Source organism: Rattus norvegicus, chromosome 19, assembly GCF_036323735.1.
Source record: "Rattus norvegicus strain BN/NHsdMcwi chromosome 19, GRCr8, whole genome shotgun sequence".
NCBI lineage: Eukaryota > Metazoa > Chordata > Mammalia > Rodentia > Muridae > Rattus > Rattus norvegicus.
This window is the reverse complement of record NC_086037.1, coordinates 34507062-34524874: the sequence shown is the minus strand read 5'-3', so window position 1 is coordinate 34524874 and position 17813 is coordinate 34507062. Positions and strand designations below refer to the sequence as shown.

At 40.2% G+C, this 17813-nt stretch overlaps 1 protein-coding gene and 1 pseudogene across 17 annotated transcripts in view; one reads left to right on the top strand and one right to left on the bottom strand.

The window, feature by feature from the left end:
• Cyld (CYLD lysine 63 deubiquitinase) overlaps positions 1-17813 on the top strand; it is a 59821-nt gene that overhangs the window by 22437 nt on the left and 19571 nt on the right. For 11 of the 17 annotated variants that reach the window (XM_063278092.1, XM_063278086.1, XM_063278093.1 and 8 more), the window contains 6 exons: positions 2589-2687; positions 6385-6501; positions 12805-13184; positions 14033-14198; positions 15940-16081; positions 17284-17406. In XM_063278092.1, the coding sequence (XP_063134162.1) occupies positions 2589-2687; positions 6385-6501; positions 12805-13184; positions 14033-14198; positions 15940-16081; positions 17284-17406 (1027 nt within the window). Of the gene's footprint in view, positions 1-2588; positions 2688-6384; positions 6502-12804; positions 13185-14032; positions 14199-14305; positions 15187-15939; positions 16082-17283; positions 17407-17813 lie in introns of those variants that run through there. The other 6 variants (XM_063278095.1, XM_063278097.1, XM_063278096.1 and 3 more) reach the window with 6 other exon arrangements.
• Npm1-ps2 (nucleophosmin 1, pseudogene 2) lies at positions 10251-12805 on the bottom strand (annotated as a pseudogene).

Below are 17813 nucleotides of genomic sequence, written 5' to 3'. Positions count from 1 at the left end.
TCTGGTCATGGGAGACAGTTAGAGCCCAAGGGAAGGATGGTTTGAAGTACCAGAGCTCAGAAGGCAACTCTAATGTTACCTTTACCTGTAAGGTCCCTTACAGATACATTTATTATATACAGTTATCTAAGATATTTATTCTGATTAGTCATCCATACTTATAGAGATTTTTAGGTAATTGCTGTACATAGCATGCCTGCAAATGAGGGTTTCGTAATACCCTCATTTTTGTTACATGTTAAATTCTCATTTGGGTTTGAATTCTACACCATGACTGATGATGGTGAACAGTACATCATTTAAACAGCCCCTCTCAATTTAATGGGCTATACACATTTATAGACATTCTGTTTGAATTCTTGTTCACTCTCTTATTGTTAGGATTTTTCAGCCCAAGAATCTCCAAAAAGACTTTTTTTCCCTTACAGAACCAAAAAGAGTAATGATTAAGTTCCTAGTTTTATCATTTTGAGTATAGTCCTGCTGTGTGTATATGTGAGGTCTGGTTTCTTTGCTCAGCAGTGGTGATGTATGTAGCAGTGGTTTGCTCCATTTTATTGGTATGTAGTAGTATTTTGTATTAACAGATCATATTTTTAGTGAATTCTGGAAAGGATCCCTGTAAGTCTTCCATTTTCTGGTGGTGCAGGGTTGAACCCAGGGCTTGGAGTGGCTGCAAGTGCTCTCTACTACAGACCTTGGTCTGCGCTCACAGCCAGTTTCTCTGTCCCGTAGAACACATTGGTTTTAGCCACTAGTTATCATGAGTAGGGTTACGGGCTTCATTCTGATGTGCTGTTGGGTGGACTTACAGCCGTGAATCATGGTAATTTTAATTTTAAAAAATTGCCTGTTAAATTTATTTCTCACTTTGTCCACTATATCATATTTACATTTTCTTCAAACTTCAGCCATGAAGCCTAATTTGCTCTATGATTTTAGATTATAGACAATATATATGCATATATATGTTAGATTAGAAGCATCTCTTTTTATGGAGTTACATACTCTTAGTTATGGTTGACAGTGGGAATAGGTATCTTTAGTCAGTTTATATTCTATAACTTGGACATTTCTTCAGTGACAAAGACTTACTTTTCCTATAAACTCTCATAAATGACATTTATAGATATCTGAATGGTAATGCCATAAAGACATGTTTAGTATTTCTTTTTTATATTATTTGCTAAAATTATGGTCATTCAGTATAATTTTTTAATCGACATGATATCCCAATATTTCATTTGATTGTATTTTGAAATGTTTAAGATATATAATTCAATATATATTTCTCTCTTCCTCCAACCATGGAAAAATATATCAAGCATTATTTATATATAATTAATTCAGTGTGACTCCCCTTTTCATTTTAAATTGTCCTTTTCTGTGTTTAAAATATAAAAAATTTTCCTATTTTTCCTTTCTGTCCTCAAAATTCCACTGTGGGTGATACCGTTTTGGCTGATGACAGCTTTATCAGGTATGCTTCCTCAGCATGGTGCTGCAGTTTGTGGATGTGCTGTTGAACTTGCAGGGGAAACCTTTCACCTAACTCTCTTGTGCTTATTTGGTCAGTGTTTATAAGTGGAGTATGAATGCTGCCGGGTTTTAAGGTTTGGAAATAACTTTGAATCTAAAGAAGTTTGCCAAACCTTTTTGTATCTGTACTTTGACTCTTATAATTTTTTTTTTTTTTTTTTTGGTTCTTTTTTTCGGAGCTGGGGACCGAACCCAGGGCCTTGCGCTTCCTAGGCAAGCGCTCTACCACTGAGCTAAATCCCCAACCCCGTATCTGTACTTTGAAATGAAACTTAGATTACTTTTTTTTTTTAAAAAAAACAAACTTACTGTATGTGTCTCTGGCTTTCTGCATTATTGATCTGTGCGTAAATCTCTGTGTTTCTATACACAGCTGTTATTCTTAATGTGATTGTGTTTAAAAGTGGAAGCATATTTACTACTGAGAGAGTTCCTAATCCTGATTTGTCTTCTAACTAGGGTGTTAGCAAGCTATCTCTGTGAAGTACATTAATCTGAGATTCTCACTAGAGTGGCGTAAAAAGTTTTATCAAATACATTTAATATGTCACATCATTTAGAGACTCTTTAGGCACATCAGCATGTAAAGATTCTGTTTTTTGCAGTAAATAAATTGCCCGTTTTTATTTATCTCAGCACCTTTTATAAATGCTCAAGTGTAAAACACTCACTAATATGTAGGGTTGTTCTGGGCATGCTGATCTGGAAAATTCAGCAGAAACTATGAAAAGGTTTTCTTTATAGCTTTTAAAACATCAAACAAAATTGACTTCATCTGACTAACTTTTCAAAAGTTAAAGCATTTGGAAGGATTTATGAGTATATTTTCTTGTGGAAATGACATAAGAACAATGCTGATGTTCTTTCCCCTGAGAAATTACTTTTCAGTGTTTTTGAGTCTTTAAAGAAAATCTGCATGACTATAAAGATTATGCTTTTTCCGTTGGAAAGGATTTTTTGTTTTGTTTATGGTCTTGTCATTGATTGCTAAACTATTTGTCTTCTGTATGAATTTATGTTTATATTAAAAAGTTTGTTTCCTGTTTCAGATAGCGTGACACAGGAAAGGAGACCTCCCAAACTTGCCTTTATGTCAAGAGGTGTAGGTGACAAAGGTTCATCTAGTCATAATAAACCAAAGGTTACAGGTACGTAGCTATTCTTTTTTTTTTTTTTCGGAGCTGGGGACAGAACCCAGGGCCTTGTGCTTGCTAGGCAAGCGCTCTACCACTGAGGTAAATCCCCAACCCCGGAGCTATTCTTGATAGTTTACATGATACCTGATTTTCCCAATGTTAAGTAGCCTATATGGTATTTGTGTGTGCGTGTTCAAACATTTTATGTAAACTAAAATTTTATGTATATGGTTGCGAGGGTGCAGTAAAGAAACCACCAAAATGGCCACCCCATGAATTGCGTCAGGGGAGGTTTTTATTGTGGATAAGAGAACAGCATTTGAAAGAGTTCAGAGTAGAAAGGAAAAGAAGCAGACTGGACATGACCAGGACTGTTTGCAAGAGAAGCAAGAATAGTGGAGGCAGGGGGCAAAGTTCTTGCCTTTATTTAGGGAAGAAATGGGTAGTTGGGGTAGGGAAGCCCATGAGCTGGAGGGAGTTATGGTAGAGGAGGAGGTGAGAAGGGCTAGGATGCTAGCACGGGCTGTGGAGTGTTTAACAGATACTTGATGCTGAGGGAGCCTGGAGGCCAGCGTGTACTCTCGTGTGCTAATAGACACTGCAGATAACATGTGTCCCTTCTACCGGTGATTAGGAAAATGGCTCCACAAGTCCCTGAGGAATGCTGGCTTTCATCTAACTACCAGAAATCCTCCTGCTGTCTAGGACTGCCTTTTGGAGTTTGGGGAATTATTGTTTTCTTTTGACATGACACTGGGGCATGGAGACAAGGAGGCTCCTGAGACTTGTTAGTTATTACCATTTTAATTGGCAACTCTCAGGTCAGTGGAGACCCTCATCAAAGAAAACAAACTCAGTAAGCGCTTGAGGACTAACATGCTCATATCTTCTCATACACCTACCTGTATGTCATACACAGAAAACAATCCGTAAGGTCACTACTCTCAAATATAGAAAAGCTGTAGGTTTCTTATTTGGGGGTGAGGGTCCTGGCAAGTTTCCTATGCTGATTTTAAGCTTCTGGGCTCTGGTGATGATTCCTTGGTCTTGGCTTCTGGGTAGCTGGCTGCGGATGTATCACATGAAGTCTGACTTAAGCTAGGGAGTGCAGAGCTTTTTACTGGAAACTGAAAGACAGTTGGCTTCAGTGTGTTGAGGAGTTCCTGCTGATGAGTGAGGTGTGTCTTTGTAGCTAAGACTGAGGCAGGAGGGATCTGTACCTGTTTGTGATGCAGGACTACTTTCTTCTGATTTAACCATCACCCTATAAATCAGTGGTTCTCAACCTTTCTAGTACTGTGACCCTTTCATATCGTTCCGTGGGTTGTGGGGACCCCCAACCCTAAAATTGTTTTGGTGCTGTTTCCTAATTGTAGTTTGGCTATTGTTATGAATTGTAATGAATATCTGGGTATGCGATCTCCCAAACTGAGTGACCCACATGTTGAGAACCATTGCTATAAACCTATGAGGTCTGTGGAAGCTAATAAAAGAGTTATGTGACCCATGTGTGTAACACAGGGAAGATTCTGGTAGAGAAATAAATTTTTAGTCAACATTTTGGAATTCAACTTGCATTACATCTAGTTATTAAGACCCACATAAGTAATCCCTAGTCTCATTTGTCGTATAATAAATCTAAGGTGGTAGAAATTATGGTACTTCATTCAGACATGAGGAAATTAAGAAATTTTATTTATTCATTTATTTATTTGACACTTTATTCAATCATTTTTCTAAAATTGAAACTCTAGGAATTCAGAATTAATATCCTTGCCTGTGAGCTTCTTGTACACACTGGGCAAAATTTTGACCCTGTGTTCCAAGTTGTCTGCCGTGCTTTGTCTCAGTGAACCTCTCTGAGGCAGCTGCTCATCCGGTTTCACATCATCTTCTTACACACGCCCTCACTGGGGAAGACCAAGCCCTGAAGGATGGTGTTGTGCACGGCCATCAGGGTGCAGCCTCTGGGTGCTTTCACTTAGTTTTGTACAGTTTTTCCTGGTGGGCTGGTGGGTAGAGTCCTCCCCCAGCAATGCGGACTACTTGCTTCCCCCACTGAACTTTTTCTCCATTTCACAAACTAGCTAGACTTGGATTTTCTGGAAAGATTTCAGCCGAGGAACTGATACAAAAAGTTAATGTAGCTTTTGGACCACCAACTTCAATTTCCTTGGCCATGATGATGTTCTCGCAGCCTGAGATCTGAGTTGATCTCCAGCTCCAGCAGCGCCTGAGAAATGCCAGACTCAAACTCCCTGGGCTTCTGCCATTGGGCTTCACAGCCTTGGCACTCAGGCTAAACATGGCCTCCACCTGAGTCACCTGGATCATGGACATCACAGCTAGGGCCATGGATGGGCACAGGCTAGGTATTGCAGGGCCTGCTGCCCCCACAGGTCCTCTGAAACTATAAAAAACAAATTTTAATAGTAAAATTCTAAAATGTTTAAATAGTAAATCTAAAAAAAATTAAATTACTTTTTTTGTAAAGTTTGTGGTCAAAGTCAACAGAATAATATAGTACATTGTTTGTATATGCCTGTTATCTGTATGAGCAACTGGTACACCATATTCATATTAATTTACTTAGAAAAATCTCTTCTATAGCATACTGTTATGCCGTTATCTGTGGCTAGGCAAGTACTTCATCACTCATGTATAGCTCCACACACTGAAGTTATGGGAGTTTTTGTTTTGTTTTGGTTTTTGGTTTTTTGTTTTGGGGGGTGGAGGGGTGGTGCTGGGATAAAGGTTAGCACCTTATACAAACTGAACCAGGACTCTACTGCTGAGCTACATACCTAGCCGAAATCTGAAAAAATTTTTTCTTTAATCATAATTTGTCATTAGTTTGATTATATCATTTGAACATTACAAAGGAAAATTATAATCACAAGTTACTTATTATGGGATGCATTCTGAGAAGTACATTATTAGGCTGTTGTGTTTTTCTGTGACCATCAGAGAACACACTTAAAACCTTGGTGGTAGAACTTGCGTGCATATGTAGGCTGTATAACATTGCTGCACATTTTAACGGAAATGTCTTTATATGTAGCAGTTCTCACCTCATGGGTTGTGATCCCTTTGGGGGTCAAATGTTCTCTCACAGGAATTGCCTTAGACCGTTGGAAAACACTGATATTTATATTAGATTCATAGCTGCAAAAGTACAGTTATAAAGTAGCAACAAAAGTAACTATGGTTGGGGGTCACAGCGTTAGGAAGGTTGAGAAGCACTGTTCTATGGTATGAGTGCAGTGGGCTAAACTTGTGAGACAGTAGTTTCATCAAATGGAACTAGAGGAGGTAATTTTGACATGAGAAATGGACTACATGAAATGATTCTTTTTTTTCCTTGACATGGGATTTCTCTGTGTAGTTCTGGGTGTCCTGGCACTTGGTCTGTAGACCAGGCTAGTCTTGAACTCAGATCCAGCTGCCTCTGCCTCCCTGATGCTGGGATTATAGGTGTGTACCACTATTGCCTGGGGAATGATTTCTTAGTGCTTTAATATAAAAGTAAGCAGGCTTTAGCGTGTTTCCATTTGCTTGTATTGACCAATCACAATAATATAGTACATTGTTTGTATATGCCTGTTATCTGTATGAGCAACTGGTAATCCATATTCATATTAATTTACTTAGAAAAATCTCTTTTATACCATATTGACCTTTTTTAAAAAAGTTTCCCCCCCCCCCACAGGATCTACCTCAGACCCTGGAAGTAGAAACAGATCTGAATTATTTTATACCTTAAATGGGTCATCTGTTGACTCACAACAACAATCCAAGTCCAAAAACCCATGGTACATTGATGAAGGTAATCTATAACTTCAGTGCTCTTTATAATGATCCTCTCTGCTTAGTGTGTAAGTGATAATGGCCTTTTCATCAACGTTTGTAATGTTTGGAACCACTGAATAGACCATTGCTGACATGCTAATATTGCTAAGCTGAAATAATAGTAATATTATTTATTATTTATAACTGAAATAGAGTAGTTTGAACTACTCTGCTATTAGGGTTGACGATGCATTTGAAATGTGTTAGTAGTCTGTTCTTATCTCTTAACTCATGTGCTTAGGATCAAAGGTTTCTAGAAATGAGGTGACTCATTTAAAGGCTATCCTATTTTACTTCCTTTAGAACATTCCATCTTTCCTTGTTACTTAGACATTGTTTTTCTTTATCCACTTCCTTCATTGAGACATTCTCAGGTTACAAAGGGTAAACTGGATATAGGCCTAATCCTGTTTGAAGTTGTAGTCCATTTATTATTATAGAAGTTCATCAGACACAAATATTTGGAATTGTAGTGTTGAGAGTGCTGTGAAGGGCTTTGCTGTGAGGGTGCTGGAGAGGTCACAGGGCATTCCACATTTACCAGGTGTCTTAGTGCTGGGATAAAACACTTACCAAAAACAGCAGGGAAGAAAAGGTTTATTCATCTTATGCTTTCAGGTAACAGTTCATTACTGAGGGACGTCAGGGCAGAAACTCAAAGCAGGAACATGGAGGTAGGAAAGAGTTTCATGGCAGAGGCCGTGAAAGAACCCAGCTTACCAGTTTGTTCCTCGTGACTTGCTCTGTTACTTTCTTATACAACTCAGGACCATGCAGCCTGGGGTGGCACTGCCCACAGTGGGCTGGGCCTTCCAACATTCATCATTAATCAAGAAAAGACCCTACACTTACCTACAGACAATCTGATGGAGTCATTTTCTCAACTGAGGTTCCTCTTCCTGAATAATTCTTCTTTGTGTCAAGTTGGCAGAAAACTGACTAGGACACCAGAGAAATGATTCAGAGAGAGTAATATCATAAGTTCTGCCATGGAAATTGTATATACAAAGTCCTCTGAGAAGAATGGAGCCTAGAGCCTACTAGATCCAGAGGAGGAAAGGCCACAGCCAATGGGGCTAGGTCACATGTAGCCTAGTTATACCTCTCTGAAAGAAAATGTAGAACCACTGAAAAAACTTTAGCAAAAAGCGATATAATCAGGTTTGTCTTATGGAAACAGCATTCTGGTATAGGACAGACAGTTGACTCAGTGGACACCACTGAAGACTGTTACAGTAACTGATTATAATTTCTGAGGTAAGATTTGGGGAAGAAAGAAATAAATTGATATAAAGGGATATTGAAAGTTGGATTGAAAGGAGCTGTAGCTAGATTAGAGTTGAGGAAGAAAGATGTATCAGTAGTGACCCCTGGTTTTCTGGATGATGTACTTAGATGGCAGGAAGTAGGTAATAAATTTGATTTTGACTCATTTGAGCGGTTCTTTAGACTTCCCAGAGGTGAATCATTAAACAGGGTTAGTTGGGTTTATAGGTTTAAATCTTGAAAAAAAGGTAAGAGCTAGAGAAATACATTTGTAAGTTGTCTTCACACAGGGGGATTAAAGTTCTTTGATTAACAGTGGGGAGAGGGGACAGGGATTGAAATGTTGACTCGAATGGCTGAGATGAAAAGAAGATAAGTTGTTAATGGAGTCTAAGGAAAAGTGACCATGGGGCTTTGGGTAAAACCAAGAGACCATTGGGTCAGGAGTGCATTGAATAAGTGGACAGCACCCTTAAATTTTCAGAGAGAGCACATGTAGCTCATTTAAGGCTGACTCTGCAAGTTACTGATAACCCCAGTCAGTTCTGTCATAGGAAGAATTCATGAGAGGCTCAGTTGGGGTATACTGAGCATGTAGTGAGTGTAGTACTGACATAGGGCAAGAGGCTTAGGGTGTGTGTGTGTGTGTGTGTGTGTGTGTGTGTGTGTGTGTGTGTGTGTGTGTGTTTCTGTCTGTCTGTCTGTCTTTCCTTCCCACTTTCTACCCTTTTGTGCATATGACCAATTGTCTGGATTAGTCCTCCAGTTTAATGGTCTGCCTAACTGCTATTCACCCCTTAAACTGGAGCTGTTGTTTGTCTAGAAGCCTCCCCTGTTCTTGCCCACTCTCTTAGGTTACTAGGTTAAATGTCCTTAACGTGGTTTTGGTTATTTGTTGTCTTGTCTGTAAGTGCTTCGGTAGTGCTTTATATTCAGTGGGTTTGGTAAACTAAATGAAAAGAAGAATTTGTAGTGTCATAAGTCTCTATGTCTACTTATACAGTTTCAAGTCCTTCATTCCCTCTTCCTCTCTTAGACCCAGAAGGCCCGCCTCCTCGCCCAGTAATTGGATTCTTGTCATCTTATTATTCAATTAATTAGGGGAGAATTCTGCTCTGCTACTGACTCTGATGTATTGTTCAAATGAAAATGAAAAACTTAGATGAAAAACTGGATATGGTGATACCTACCTTTAATTTTAGAATTTAAGAAATAGATGCAGGAGGATCTAGAGTTCAAAGATAGCCTTAGAGGATAGCCTGGGCTACAGGTACCCTGTTTCAAATATTAAAAATCACATGTCATTTTCTTATCTTTCAGCTCTTTCACTCTTCCTGTTCCCTCTTCCGAAGTATTCCTTGAGCCTTAGAGAGGTTGTATAAATGTCCTGTTTAAGGCAAACACTCAGCAGTTGTGCATTCTGAGTCTCTGTAGTCATTCCTGCTCCTTCTGTAGAGACAGTCTGTTGACTAAGGGTGAGATAAGTGTGTAAGACCTGTAGGTTTGAAATGATGTCTAGTGTTGGTTTGTGCTTTATTTACCCTGTTTACTAGTGCGGGCAAGGTTCTTCTTACCAATTTATAGTTGTTTGAGTTTCTTCTGTGAATTACCTTTTCAGATCTTTGGTCTGTTTTTCCCCCTTGGTCCTAGTGATATTCTTATCTTCTGAGAAAAGTATACTGCAAGTATTCTCTCCTTTGGACCAAGGCTACTCACAGTTACAACTCAACTCTTTTCATGAACAGGTTCTTAACTTTAACTGATGATAGCTGCCATTTCCCTTACAGGCTTATATGCTTATGTGTAACTGTTCTCTTCCTTGAAGTCATAAAGAACACTCTTCTATGTTGTATTCTACACATGTAGTTTGCCAGTCACATTGTTTTGTATGCTACCTGGAACTAATGTTTGCAGAGTATGAATAAGATTCTGGTTCATTAGGTTGTTTTTGTTGTTCGGTTTTTGTTTTGTCAAGCCAGGAACTGAACTTAGGGCTTCACACATGCCTGACAAACTCCTACTATATTCTTAGTCTCAGCTTAGTTTTTAAAAATTTAATGTTGTGTGTGTGTGTACACTTGTGTGAGTTCATGTGCCACCCATGAGTATAGGAGCCTCAGAGGCTAGAATTGGGAATCAGATTCTCTGGAACCTGAGTTATAGACAATTGTAGGCTGACATGTGGGTGCTGGGAACCACACCCAGGTTCTCTGAGAGCCATAAGCATTCTTATATGTGAGCCGTTTCTTCCCGGCACTGGATGTTCAAATGTATGCATTATTGATTATCTCAGCAACATCCAAAGTCACTCTTTCCTGTGGAGAACAGTGTGCCTGACAGCTGCATTTGTCACTTAAGGAGACAGCTTTGGGCTTGTCTTTACGTTTGTTTTCTTGAGTTATTTCTTTGGTGTTTACTCTGGCTTAAGCTTCTTTACTCTTTTTTTTTCTCTTTCATTAATCTTTTGTTTTCTTTTTTTCTTTCTTTTTTTTTTTGCCTTTCTGATATACCAAGTTATATGTGAGTTAATTAATTCCTAGCTTTTTGTTTTTTCTAAACTAAAATGTCAATAATTTTCTTCTATAAACACTACTCATCTGGGTTTCACAAATTTTCTTTATTCTTTGGTTTTCTCTCTCGATCTTTATTTTATTAAAATACTGAGTTTATTTCACATGTATATTTTTATCTCCCTACCATTTCCACATCTGACCACTACTATTACTATGTCCTATCATAACATTCCACACATCCTTAAAACCAAGTAGAGGGTGGAGTTCCATCCTTGAAAACTAAACAGGCATTTTAGACAACACATTCTTGGCAATTGAACCTGCACAGCATTTATCAAACACAGTGGGGAAAATTCTCAGTTTGCATTTTAAAAATACAGCTAGATATCAACTGTTAAAGAAATGAAGTAAGACAGAATATTTCAAATGGTTTCGACCATTTTCTTAAAGAGACTTCCACCACTGCCAGACATCTTGAACAGCCTCCTGGCCAGTCATCCGGAAGCAACTCTTCACCGTAATTAATGAACTTGGCTTCTCCTTTGGGAAGAAACCACCCTTTTCTATACTTGCTTGCAATTTTACCTTTATGTTTTCTATAAAACTATGTTCTTTTGGTATTTTAGGATTTTTTTTTCCTATTTTTCGAAGGACTTTTGACCTTTCGATCTTGGTGTTGATGGCTTTCTGTCTCTTCCATTTTGGTTTGGTTTTTGTGTGTTTTCTGCTGGGGTATCTTGTACAGATTTATTCACAAGTATTTTTCTTCAGCTTCTTCATCATCAAAATCATCATCATCATCATCTTTATCATTAACCTCATCATCTTCATCCCCATCCTCATCCCCATCTTCATCCTCCCCATCCTCATCCCCATCCTCATCCCCCCATCCTCATCCTCCCCATCCTCATCCCCATCCTCATCCTCCCCATCCTCATCCCCATCCTCATCCCCATCCTCATCCCCCCATCCCCATCCTCATCCCCATCCTCATCCCCCCATCCTCATCCTCCCCATCCTCATCCCCATCCTCATCCCCATCCCCATCCTCATCCCCATCCTCATCCCCATCCTCATCCCCATCCTCATCCCCCCATCCTCATCCTCCCCATCCTCATCCCCATCCTCATCCCCCCATCCTCATCCCCATCCCCATCCTCATCCCCATCCTCATCCCCATCCTCATCCCCATCCTCATTCCCCCATCCTCATCCTCCCCATCCTCATCCCCATCCTCATCCCCCCATCCTCATCCCCCCATCCTCATCCTCCCCATCCTCATCCCCATCCTCATCCCCCATCCTCATTCCCCCATCCTCATCCCCATCCTCATCCCCATCCTCATCCCCATCCTCATCCCCCCATCCTCATCCCTCCATCCTCATCCCCCCATCCTCATCCCCCCATCCTCATCCCTCCATCCTCATCCCCATCCTCATCCCCCCATCCTCATCCCCATCCTCATCCCCCCATCCTCATCCCCATCCTCATCCCCCCATCCTCATCCCCATCTTCATCCCCCCATCCTCATCCCCCCATCCTCATCTCCCCATCCTCATCCTCCCCATCCTCATCTTCAGCATCTTTATCATGTTTTGTTTTTTTCTGTGAAACCTTGTTACATCTCTAGTGGCATATTGCCCTCTACACATATTTAAGAGTTTCCCATCCTCCTCATCTTCATCTTCTGACTCTGCATCTTCCTCCACAGCTACTAGGTGTTGTTTGCTGTGTACACAGGTCCTGACACTTAAGCCTTACGACCACAAGTGGTGTAACTTTAAAGCCCCAAGGGAAACTCTTGGTTGTGCTGACATTTTCACAGTTGCCAGTGTTACCTCAATTGAGCTGCCTTCCCAGTTAGTTCATTACTTCTGTCCCTACAGTGTGTAGTTTGGTTTTGGCCCCTGCTCCTAAACTGACCATTCTTAATGATGACTGGTGCTCATTTCATCTAACCCACTGTAAATGATGATCTTTGTTAGCCTTTAGTTGACAACTGAAAAGGTCGTTCTGAGGCCCAAGAGGGCGCATGCCCATGTACACTGAGTCCTCCATCAGATGGAGGACAGAAGAAGCTGCCTACTGCTTCTCCGAACAGGCGTGCAGGAGAGAATCACAGCAGGATGGAATCCCATCAGGACTTTTATTTTATTTTCAAAACTTAAATTATCTTTTCTTTGATCTATGAGTTATTTAGAGTTGCTACTTAATTTTTTTAATATCTGTTCATACTGATTTCTAGCTTAGACAATATAACCTATGCGGTTCTGATCAGACATAGACGAGCAGTTGGGTGGCACAGTGCTGAGACAGAAAAGTTTGGAGGTAGACAAGAGAATCACAGACATTATTTAGAGTCACTAGGTTTGCAGTGCTGTGAGCAGACTTGCAAAGGGGTCATGTGGTCAATCAGACTAAACCTTTTTATTGTTTTTAGAGATATAAACATATTTAATGTTCTTGAACAACTTTTTCTAATTAAGAACAATTTCTCATAGTTGCAGAAGACCCTGCAAAGTCACTTACAGAGATGTCTTCAGACTTCGGACATTCATCGCCTCCACCGCAACCTCCTTCCATGAACTCCTTGTCTAGCGAGAACAGATTCCACTCCTTACCCTTCAGCCTGACAAAGATGCCCAACACTAATGGCAGCATGGCTCACAGTCCACTCTCTCTGTCAGTGCAGTCTGTGATGGGAGAGCTGAACAGCACTCCTGTCCAGGAGAGTCCACCCATGCCCAGCTCTTCTGGGAATGCACACGGGCTAGAGGTGGGCTCACTGGCTGAAGTAAAAGAGAACCCCCCGTTCTATGGGGTTATCCGTTGGATTGGCCAGCCACCAGGGCTCAGTGACGTGCTTGCTGGATTGGAACTGGTAATTTGATTTGGCCAAAAATTACAACTCTTTTCCTGCATGAGGTTTTTGCCTACGTTTTCCTAGGTTTTATTAGATAAGTTCTTGGGAAGTCATATGTGTGTGTGTGTGTACGTATGAATACACACACACACACACACACACACACACGCCAGTAATAGAGAATATATTCTTACTATGTTGCCTAGTATCATTCACCCTTTGCCATTCCTTAAGCTGCTGACTCACTTTTTCCTCGTTTGTCAGTGATCAAGGAGTAGATTGAGTTTTAGGCCAGACTATTTAGCTTCCTTACATTAAGCATAATGCAGCTAACAGCAATTACCAGCTTTTCTCCTTATTCCTCAGCTTTCTCCCATACGGTTGGCTTTACAATTAATTGTCATGTTCACAGGCCTTTGGTAGAAAGGTTTTCCCTTTGGAGATTAGAAAAGCATATTGTGTAATAGTTCATAATCTTGGATGGGGAACTGAATAAACTTAATGTGGTTTTTGTTTAACTTTTTTCACTTGTTATCTTGATGGTGAGCAACTAGATAAATTAATCTATCTCCTCCTGCCCCTTGATCTTAATACTTTTGAGAAATGGCTCAGGGAAAGTCAGTAAACCAGGGAAACTCTGAGTGCATATTTTGAAAGGAAATGCATGAAGTACTTCCTGATGGGCCAAAGAATAGTCTTCTTAAGCCGCTAACTGAGAGCGGAAGCGTCAGTCAGTCAGTAGTCCCTGTTCTTGATGTTGTTCTGTTGAGTACAGATTTGATGAAGGAATTCAAAGTGTCATAGTTCTTCCCTGCTCCTCTTCAAGGTGCAGTATAACACGTACTGAAGAAGCCTTTCTCTTTCAGGAAGATGAATGCGCAGGTTGTACGGATGGAACTTTCAGGGGCACGCGCTATTTCACCTGTGCCCTGAAGAAAGCACTGTTCGTGAAACTGAAGAGCTGCAGACCAGACTCTAGGTTTGCATCCTTGCAGCCTGTTTCCAATCAGATCGAAAGGTGTAACTCTTTAGGTACTTGGATACTTTTCATTTATTTACCCATCCAGAATGACTGTTTCATGCTGCTTTTCAGTATCTGAGGATAATAGTATTTAAATGATTTTCTCGCCATTGGTTAGTAAAGATTGTAACATGGTAGCATGGTGCATAAGAAGTTGTCCTAAGAGGAGATACATTAAAAAAAAAGTGTTGACGTAGACAGCGCTCCCTGCCCGGTAACGTAACGTAATGTAACGTAACGTAACGTAAGTTCAGTTCTCGCGCGAGTTGTACTTCCGCCCTTTTGGCACCATGGCAGTTAGGAAGAACCAGCACCCGACGAAAGGTGGCAAGAAGGGAGCTAAGAAGAAAGTGGTTGATCCATTCTCTAAGAAAGACTGGTATGATGTGAAAGCTCCAGCAATGTTCAATATTAGGAGCATCCGGAAAACACTAGTCACGAGGACTCAAGGAGCCAAAACTGCACCTGATGGCCTCGAGGGCCGTGTGTTTGAAGGGAGACTTGCCGATCTACAGAATGACGAAGATTCATTTAGAAAAGTCAAGCTAAATACTGAGGACGTTCAGGGCAAGAACTTCCATGGCATGGATCTTACCCGGGACAGAATGTGTTCCGTGGTCAAAAAGTGGCAGACCACCATGATTGAAGCTCTTGTTGATGTCAAGACGACCGATGGGTATTTGCTCCGACTGTTCTGTGTTGGTTTCACTAAAAAGTACAACAACCAGATTAGAAAGATATCCTATTCGCAGGTCTACCAGATCCAGAAGAAGATGATGGAAATCATGACCCGAGAAGTGCAGACAAATGACTTGAAGGAAGTAGTTAATAAACTGATTTTAGGCAGCATTGGGAAAGACATAGAGAAGGTTTGCCAGTCCATCCATCCTCTCCATGACGTCTTTGTTAGGAAAGTCAAAATGCTGAAGAAACCCAAGTTTGAATTGGGAAAACCCATGGAGCTCCATGGTGAAGGCGGTGGTTCTCACAAAACAACTGGTGAGGAGACAAGTGCTAAAGTTGAACGAGCTGATGGCTATGAACCACCAGTCCAGGAATCAGTTTAAACTCCAGATTTTTAATAGTGACAAATAAAAAGTCCTATTTGTGAAAAAAAAAAGTTAGTCAGGAAAAGTGTTTAGGATCTAAAGAAGGAAAAGTAGTGTTTTGTTTTTGTTCTCTTGTAGAGATTATAGACATTTAATTTCTGGCCATATGGGTAGTAGAAATGAAAATGTGGTCCTTAGTATTAACTCCCCGCTCACCATCTTATTAAGCACCTCATTCAGGGTAGCCTATGAAGATCTGATAAAGTCTGGGGACACAGCTTGATGGAGGATGACTCTTCATCACTTGTCATCAGCCGATGCTGGCCTTTCCCAGTTCTGGACAACAGAGTCAAGCAGGAGTAAATAGGGAAACCATCTTTATGAAAAACATTTTTTCTAAATGTTGAAGAGCAATATGGAAATTTTTGTTTTCATACTTGAAAATGAAACATTTTGGGCAAGTAACAAAGCATTTATTTGGCAGGTGCTTAATTCACTTACATTCTATGTTCTATATGAAGGAAGCAGTGTTGAAAGGGATAGCATTTTATATGCCCAGATAACTAACTTAACTAAAGGCTGAAAGACTTTGCATAGGATGTCACAATATGTTTGAAATGATGGTACATACATATGCAGTGCATTACATACACACACACACACAATCATGGTTTAAAATAATTATTTTCATTTATTTTTTCAGCATTTGGGGGCTACTTAAGTGAAGTAGTAGAAGAAAATACGCCACCTAAAATGGAAAAGGAAGGTTTAGAGATAATGATTGGAAAGAAGAAAGGCATCCAGGGCCATTACAATTCTTGTTACTTAGACTCAACTTTATTCTGGTAAGTTCATGTTCTCTGCAGTAGGCATAGATGGTGCTTCCTGGGGGAGGGATACAGTGTGTGTGTGTGTGAAAGGAGGTGCCTTTGAGTAGAGAAACTGGGAGTTAGGAAAGATCACAAGATTTGCTCCTTGGCAGCTAAAGAATTTCATATCTTATTTCAAGATTTAAAAAACTAATATAAAAATACTTCAGTAAGTAGTGAGTAAGAGCGCTGGTCCCTGTGAAGGATGCACCAAGGACATCTCCCTCCAGTGCAGTAGACTGCACATGAACGAGCTGAGTAGCTGCAGTCCACCCTTGGTACCGTGTATGCATGCTTTAGGACAGCCCGGTGATCATAGAAAGTCGTTATGTTAGAAGTTATTTCCCACGGGATCACTGTTGTCCTCCTTTGTGTTGTTTTCCCTAAAGTGGAGTGAATAATACAAGGAACATTAGGCTCTGAAGGTTGAACCCTGAATCCATGGCCTTAAGAATTGTGTACTGCCAGTTAAACTGGTGGCTCTGCCAGCTCTGCTCTGTAAGCTGTGTCACAAGAACAAGGCGGTTAGTGTGGATGGTAGAACCTCAGAGGTAGACAGCAGAATAAAGGCTATGGGCCGTCTTGTTGGTGGAATACTTTTGATTAAACAAATCTTATACTATTGCTATAATATTCTTTAGATTTCTGATAAAAAAATCTGTTTAAGCCAAATGTTATATTATATTCTTTCATACCAGTAAATTTCTGCTGCTGGTCACTCACAGGTTATTTTACAGAAGCACATGTCTCAGGAGAGCTAGATGTCTCTCTCTCTCTCTCTCTCTCTCTCTCTCTCACTCACACACACACACACACACACACACATATACACACACACACATACACACACACATGCACACACACATACACACATACACATACACACATACACACACATGCACACACATGCACACACACATACACACACACATGCACACACACATACACACACATACACACACACACACACACACACACACACACACACAGATTGATGGTCTGGAACTTCAGGATCTGTGAGTGCTCATGACTGAACACAGGCCTCTGCTGTCTGAGCCATGAATTCTTACACCCCTGCTCCCCTATACTCCTTTCTCTTTCTCTTCCGACTCCTTTAAGAATCTTTCTCAAATATCAATGTATTTATAGCATAAGGAAAATATTCTTTTATTTTGCAGCTTATTTGCTTTTAGTTCTGCCCTGGACACTGTATTACTTAGACCCAAAGAGAAGAATGATGTAGAGTATTACAGTGAGACTCAAGAGCTACTGAGGACAGAGATAGTCAATCCTCTGAGAATGTAAGGAAAGACGTTTTGTCTTTAGTTGGTGTTCTGTTTGCTGTTTTCTGTATAGTATTTTTTGCTATGTGCTCATATAGTAAAAAAAAAAAAGATGAACAGATTAATTTTTATGACCTATTGACTTTTAAAAACCTTTAGTCTTCTGCGTCTGTTTATCTCCTTGTATGTAATAGGTGTATTCTATGAAACGATGTGAATTGTTTGGTGTCATGTATTACAAGTTAGTGATAACACTGCACTGAGAGCAGATGAGGTGTATCATAGTAATATGGTGTTTGTCTAAAAGAATATATTTAGGTCTTCCTCTGCTCCTTTACGAATGTGCAGGAGACATGTTTGATATTTGACATTGGTGATTGATGTGTGATAACATCACAAGATGCTTAAGTGAAGAAGAGTTCAGT